This window comes from Eucyclogobius newberryi, unplaced genomic scaffold (genome assembly GCF_026437365.1).
Source record: "Eucyclogobius newberryi isolate DKJ021-1_F unplaced genomic scaffold, fEucNew1.0.hap1 SCAF_13, whole genome shotgun sequence".
NCBI lineage: Eukaryota > Metazoa > Chordata > Actinopteri > Gobiiformes > Gobiidae > Eucyclogobius > Eucyclogobius newberryi.
In genome coordinates, this window is record NW_027315757.1 from 23,908,875 (window position 1) to 23,915,579 (window position 6,705).

General features: G+C 38.4%; 1 protein-coding gene across 1 annotated transcript; it reads left to right on the forward strand.

The window, feature by feature from the left end:
- Positions 1 to 1,515: 1,515 nt before the first annotated feature.
- Positions 1,516 to 6,402, forward strand: gosr2 (golgi SNAP receptor complex member 2). Its single transcript, XM_072443006.1, has 6 exons — positions 1,516 to 1,701; positions 1,904 to 1,968; positions 3,102 to 3,210; positions 3,736 to 3,868; positions 5,173 to 5,313; positions 5,827 to 6,402. Exons 1-6 carry the CDS (start codon positions 1,673 to 1,675, stop codon positions 5,986 to 5,988), a joined length of 639 nt encoding a protein of 212 aa, XP_072299107.1. The 5' UTR covers positions 1,516 to 1,672; the 3' UTR covers positions 5,989 to 6,402.
- Positions 6,403 to 6,705: the final 303 nt, after the last annotated feature.

Sequence of the window (6,705 nt, forward strand, 5' to 3'; positions counted from 1 at the left end):
GGGGGCTGGTGAAAAGGACCACTGTTGGAGGGAGTCTAGCCTGGAGATATAACCATCAACTCAAGTACCATCAGGAAAACTGTCTGGGACGTCTGCTGAGGGCATGGCTGCTCGGTGAGGTAAACAAATATACAGCTTAGTTTCACTACAAAACAGGAGCTTGCTACAGTTCACTGCACTGATTGGTTTTAAGATGCTAATCAAGGCAATTAGTACAGATGGCTTTGAATACAGAGAGCAAGGTGAGTCAAGTAGCACCGCAGGGTGATTTTCTTGTCACCAAGTTATTAGGGAAAGCACAGTTGTGAAATGGACTTATTAGCTTGATCTGGGAAATTTAAGCATGCAACTTTCACACAGTCATTGATGATAAACTCACCAACATTCTTCATAGAGATCTTTGTAATATGACCTCTCGTTGATATCATTAGTCTTGGTGTCTCCAATGACTGCAGGCTAGAAGGAAGCTCAGAGTGGACAGGCTGATACCGTGACACCTATTTGTGGAAAAAAGTGGATAGGCTAATTAGAGTGAGTCAAGGTGAGCTGACATAAACCGCCCTCAGGACATGTTTCACTGAGTCTGTCCTGTCATATGTCAACAGATACGCTGTGAGAGCTTGGGAAAAGAAACACTAAATCAAACATATGTATCACCAATGATGGCATATCTCATATTTTCTATCTGAAATTTCCTCACATTGACACTAGAGCTTCTGAAAGTTTGGAAGGCTTTGATCTTATGGGCTTTGAAGACAATGACACAAAAATGCAGAGCTACGAGTCTGCACTGCGCAGAAAGCAGTCTGTGAGTGACAGTCGTGGATCGGCAGAGGTAAAAGTGGCGTGAGTGCGTCCGCTGTATTTACAGAAGTGAAGCGCCAATTCTGCGCTGTCCCAGACACTGTGGGGGGCTTCTCAAACTTTTGAGAAGTCCCCCACACTCGATCTGGGTGAGCATCCTCTTTTCAATTTGGGTTCTCAGAGTAGAAGGGGTAATTTGTCTGATAAAATGCAATTGAATTAAATTAAATTCAAACTCGGCCAACATAACATAGTCATCTTTTCTTATTCAGGCAATCATTTCTGATTTTGTAACGCACTTTGAAAATAAAATTGCCTTGCATTGTATTGCCTCAAATCAATCTCTTTTATATAATTCAATGAGAAATGGTTGGTAAACATGAGAAAATCTTGGGGATATTGCAACAATAATAAAATACTAAATAAAAAAGATAACAAGATGAAGCTATGGTTCATATCGACGCTATTATTATTTCTGCCTAAACCCATAGATCGTCTATTAGAGTAATTAGATTTAGAAAAAAAACATACACACAAACCGTTTTTAATTACATATTCATATCAACGCGAGTAGTACAATAGTGACCATACTTTTCATATTTATAGAGACCATAAAAAACAAAAGCCAATCTTGTGTTCGTTTCCCGTTCACAGACGCAGAGTGAGCCCTCTTCATTTTCCCCCCAATCTCAGTTGACGCAGCACTTCCGCTTTACGTCTTCCGTACACAGCTGATGACGTGTTCACTTCACTCATCCAGTGTTAGCCGAACAGCTAACTCTGCTAAGTTACCTGTGAGATCAAAACTACCTCGGGAAATAAAGTTGTAAATCACAAAATAAAACGACACAACGCCCGATATCGAGACATGGAGACGCTTTATCACCAAACTAATAAGTGAGTTTGTTGTCTTTTTATCAGCCTTTATTTCAAAGCATGCAATCAGAAGATAAAATCAAAACTAGCATATGAGCCACTATTACTTTCTTTATAATAATAATAATGACATCTATTATTAGTTTTACCGTAACAATAACACGTGTTTATAAGAGTTGTCCTGTGTTATGTAGCTTTATATCGCCTATTTTCTGTTGCTTAGACAAATTCAGGAGGTCCAATCACTGATGGGAAACCTGGAGAGAACAGACCGAGAATCAGTACACTGTGAGTAACTCTACAAGAATATTTTAATTATTTTGATATCGCTTATTAAGAAGTAGTTGTGCTATGATTCACTCTTGGCGCCTGTATGATGGTGGATTGACACTTGACAGACTTGACACTTGGCAGACTGGCCCTGGGTGGTTGTTTTTTGTGGTTGCTGGTGCCAGGGCAGGAAGCAGCTGGGTGGGTAACCCTGACAGATGCTTGGGAGGGCTTCTTTTTAGTTTGTCTGATAATGGTGGGAGCCAGGCAACAGACACACCCACCTTTCCTCTCAAAGTATGACATCAGATTAAGTTAAGCCCACAGTGAAGTGACACATCATGACTATTTTCAACCTCATACTGATTGATCTCAATTATGGAATCGTTATTTTTTTGCAGTTTCTTATTTTAAAATACAAAATAAAATGTATTTCAGTACTGATTTCTTGCATATAAATAATGCAGACTTTTAATCAGTGCAAAAATAGTGACATTTCTTCAAAGTGTGAACTCCGCTCCAAACCAAAGCCTTTACCAACAGAGACAAAAGACCAAAGATCCAAAACTGTACATTGATGCATGCATTTTGTTTCTTAAGACACACACAGATTTTATTGATCCACAAGGGATATTACTTGGACACAGTAGCTAAAATAACAAAAATAAAAATATTGAAGTAGATTGAAGTATAAAAGCTTAATTCCGCTTATAAAGTAGTACCGGTATTATTATTATTCATTAGTATTAGCATTTTTAGTTTTTAACGATATATATATATGGTGTATATGGTAATTACTAATAATCTTGACTCACCTTACCTGTGTTCATCATCTTATCTGTCAAGTCAATGTAATGTAATCAAAATGTTACAATGTTATCACATAGAGGCTCCTGTCTTTCATCTTCTAATCAAAGAACATTTAATTAATTCTAATCAAAGAATTTGACAGATTGTCTGTCAATTTTTTATTTTTTTTTCTTAAACTTTTGTTTTGTACAGTTTAAATTGTTTAGGAGCATTATTTACACTTGTACACGACATTTATAGAGCAAACCATCTTGTAGAATGGCAAAGGAATGAAAAACTAAAGAAACACTATTTAGGAAAATGATTACAGTCATAAATCAATATTTATTTTCTATTTTTAGTATTAGAGAATGAGCTGTTTGGAAGAATCGAGCAGATCTTCAACCAGTTGGAGCGTCTTGAGATCCTCGCGGGCAAAGAGCCACCAAACCGCCGGCAGAACGCTAAATTGTAAGTTGGGGGTAAATCAACTGGAGGTGAGCAAAAAGCCCCAGAGTTGGCTGCACCGGGGGAAGCCATATATCTCAAAATGGCATGGGGGAGGGAGAAGGGAGGAGGGACGGGAAAGAGGGGAGAGGGAGGGGACGAGACAGACAGACAGCCCCGTCCTGGCCTGTGGCGACGTGGCTCTATGAAAACATATCGTCGCAGACTCCCATCATCACCAGCATTCCTGCAGCATTGGGCAAAGATTCATCTCTGAGCTGGGTAAACAGGCCTCAGGGGACAGAGTGCACCCCGTCCCACGACTCTCCGCTCTGATCCTAGCTCATCTCCAGAAAAAGAGCACGTTTCCTCTTTGTTCCAGCTGAGATTTAGAGGAAAAATGTGTTATTAGAATACTTTACGTGATTAAATGCTACAGGCCAGTCTCGAAGTTATAAAATGATAAAAAAAAAAAAGTTTGAGATCGCACGTGTAAAATAATACAAACGTCACAACGACATAACTTGTTTTCTTGTGTGCGTCTTCCAGGCGAGTGGATCAGCTTAAATACGACACTCAGCACCTTCGGACTGCCCTGCAAAATTTCCAGCACAGACGATACACAAAAGACGCCCAGGAGCGAGAGAGAGAGGAGCTGATGAGCCGGACCTTCACAACAAATGCAAGTTGAATATGCGTCAATCAGGCTCACTAGTATTATGATCAGTATTTGTTATTATTACTTTAGATTTGAGGTAATTAGGAGGGGTGGGGTATTACTGTATAGATTATGTGGTATATGGTTTTCATTTTACAATATTCAATAGAAAACATGATGCTTTTTCTCAGCTGTTAAGGTGGGCGATATGTAGGGATGTCGCGATATGAAATTATTATGAAATTAGTGTTAAGATTATTCACGATTGTTGAGAATGTGACCAAACAACAGTAAAATCTTATTTTTTTTTAAATTCCCGTGGTCTAACACATATGATTCTCAAGTTTATGACCAGCTTTACAAAATTGAACTCTCTGAAAAACAAGTCAAATGTGACAAAAAAAGTCGGATAAAAAAAGTTCTTAACATTGTCTATTGTTGGGCTGTATATTGAAAAAAACAATATAAATTTGCTTCTAAAATTGTCTCGATAATTATTTTTTGGTTCTTAGTATATTGTGACCTGAAAGATCACGATTATCGATTAACCTATTAAAATTGTTCTAATCTAGATCAGAATTTTCTTTTTGTTGTGGTTTTTATTATCATGAGTCGTGCACACAAAGTACCGTATTTTCTGCACTATAAGGCGCACCAGATTATAAGGCGCATTAAGCGAAACAAAACGCGTACCACACAAAATTGCTTCGAGGTCAATAAGCACAACCAGAATTAATCCATATATAAGGCGCACTGGATTATAAAGCGCACTGTCGTTTTTTTTTTTTTTGAGAATTAAAGGCTTTTAAGTCAGATCAGAATCAGAAAGGGTTTATTACCACTGTCAATGAACAGAATTCACAAACATAGGAACTTGTCTTGGTGATTCGGTGCAACATAAAACAAGTGCGCCTTATAGTGCGGAAAATACGGTAGTTTAACTGTCTTTTTGAAGTACCTACAACTATCTGCTTCTTCTTAGAGTCCACGTTTCACTGTAATCAGTCAAATCAGCATCAATAGGAGTGGGCGGGGAAAGTCTCTGTTGAGCATAAAGCTGCGTTAAACTGACGATTATAACACTAAATCACAATATCGCCAAATTAGCAGATTGTCACAAGGCTCAGATCACAATTAAATGTTTATTGTCATATCGCCCAGTTTTACTTTACTACTGCACATTGTTTCACCATTACAACTAAACATTACCTTTTAACATATCCACGTGAATTACTTCTGTTCTGTAAAGCCTTTGAAGCCAGGCGTGAACATTAATATTCCCCACAAAACTGTACCTGTTTGTTCAAAGCGTAATTTCTCGTTACCAGGACGCCGACACCTCTATACCCATCGACGAGACTCTGCATTTAAATACGAACTTGCACAATGCACACAGAGGCATGGACGACCTGTTGGGCAGCGGCAGCGGCATCCTCAACGGGCTCAGAGACCAGAGGGGCACGCTCAAGGTTTGACGAGTTTTTCTACCACTTTTACATAAATGTGATACACTTTATAATGACTGCACTTTTAATAACCCTAATTCAGTTTGTTCAAGTCTTTTCCCATGCTTTATCAAGGCTAATTAAGATGTAGTTCTTATAAAGTGGTACCAAAGAACTCATCCACAAGGGGGACCCAAACGTGGATATTCAGAGAAGACAGTATCAAGAAGATGTATTGTTAAAGATTGTCAAATGAAGGAAGACATACCTCACACTAAAAAAGTATTATATCTGCTTTTTCTGACCAGTAGTCATATTGTTTCTCATGTTTGTGTCAGACTTGTTTCCAGGGTGGGGACGTTTCAGGCCTCCTCTTATCTGGGTGTGTCTCGGCCGTCAAAACCCACTGTTGATCTGTAGTCCACATACCAATTAGTGCAGTTTCAACACATACTTGATCGTGAAGGCTGGACTTCTAATGTTTTTGTGCGTGGCCATTATTGTTTGAACATTACGGTTTGTTTGTTTTTTGCGCAGGGAACCCACAAGAAGATGTTGGATGTGGCAAACATGTTGGGGCTTTCGAACACAGTAATGAGGATAATAGAGCGCAGAGCCACTCAAGATAAGTTCATCATGATTGGAGGAATGCTGGCAACCTGCGTCTTTATATTCCTGGTGATCAGATACTTTGGCTGAATAACCCCTGCTGGACAAGAGCGGGAATACACAATGGACAGTATTTTTGTCATCCCTAATTAATATGAACGGTGGAAAATGATAAAATGTGTAGTTGCCTAAATCCAATTGCAGTTTGTGCACCACCAGTTACATACTTCAAAGATCGTAATTGCTAATATTTAATTCCATTGGAAATCCCTGCCATTTATGCATGTTTTCTAAACTGTCTTATGGTGATTTCTTCTGCCTCCAGTAAACAGCTGTACGTTTTGTTTTTCAGTGTTAATGTCATTCTGCCTCCTAAAGCGGTTATCTTCTATACATTTCTATTCCTGCCTTTCATTTTGTTTAAATCTGTAAAAAAAAAAAGTTTACTATATTTCAAAGGCAGAGTTTGGCAAACAGAACATTTTAATAAAATTGTATATTTTTTCTGTAATTTATGATGAATGTTAGAGAAACACGGTCCCGAGACTTGGGTGTGGCATGCGTTGTGCTGGAGCTGCTTCTGTTCACTTTGTCGACTCTAGATAGTTGATTTTTAAATTGTCCCTTCTTATAAATGTATAAACACAAAACCAGAACAAGCCCAGAGGAGCACAGGATATTTGAAAGCTTTCAAACTCCATGCATTACTTTCCTAACATCATCTACACTCAAGTCTCTTTACTACCTTTTATTCTGTGACTTGATTCATAATAAAAATATCTAAATTATATATTTTAGTTCAGCTGT

Excerpts from the sequence above, each read along its gene's own strand:
- gosr2 (XM_072443006.1), top strand. The coding sequence starts at position 1,673 with ATGGAGACGCTTTATCACCAAACTAATAA. Across the intron at positions 1,702-1,903 it reads CTTTATCACCAAACTAATAA|ACAAATTCAGGAGGTCCAAT; the intron begins GTGAGTTTGTTG and ends TCTGTTGCTTAG. Across the intron at positions 1,969-3,101 it reads AGACCGAGAATCAGTACACT|TATTAGAGAATGAGCTGTTT; the intron begins GTGAGTAACTCT and ends TTCTATTTTTAG.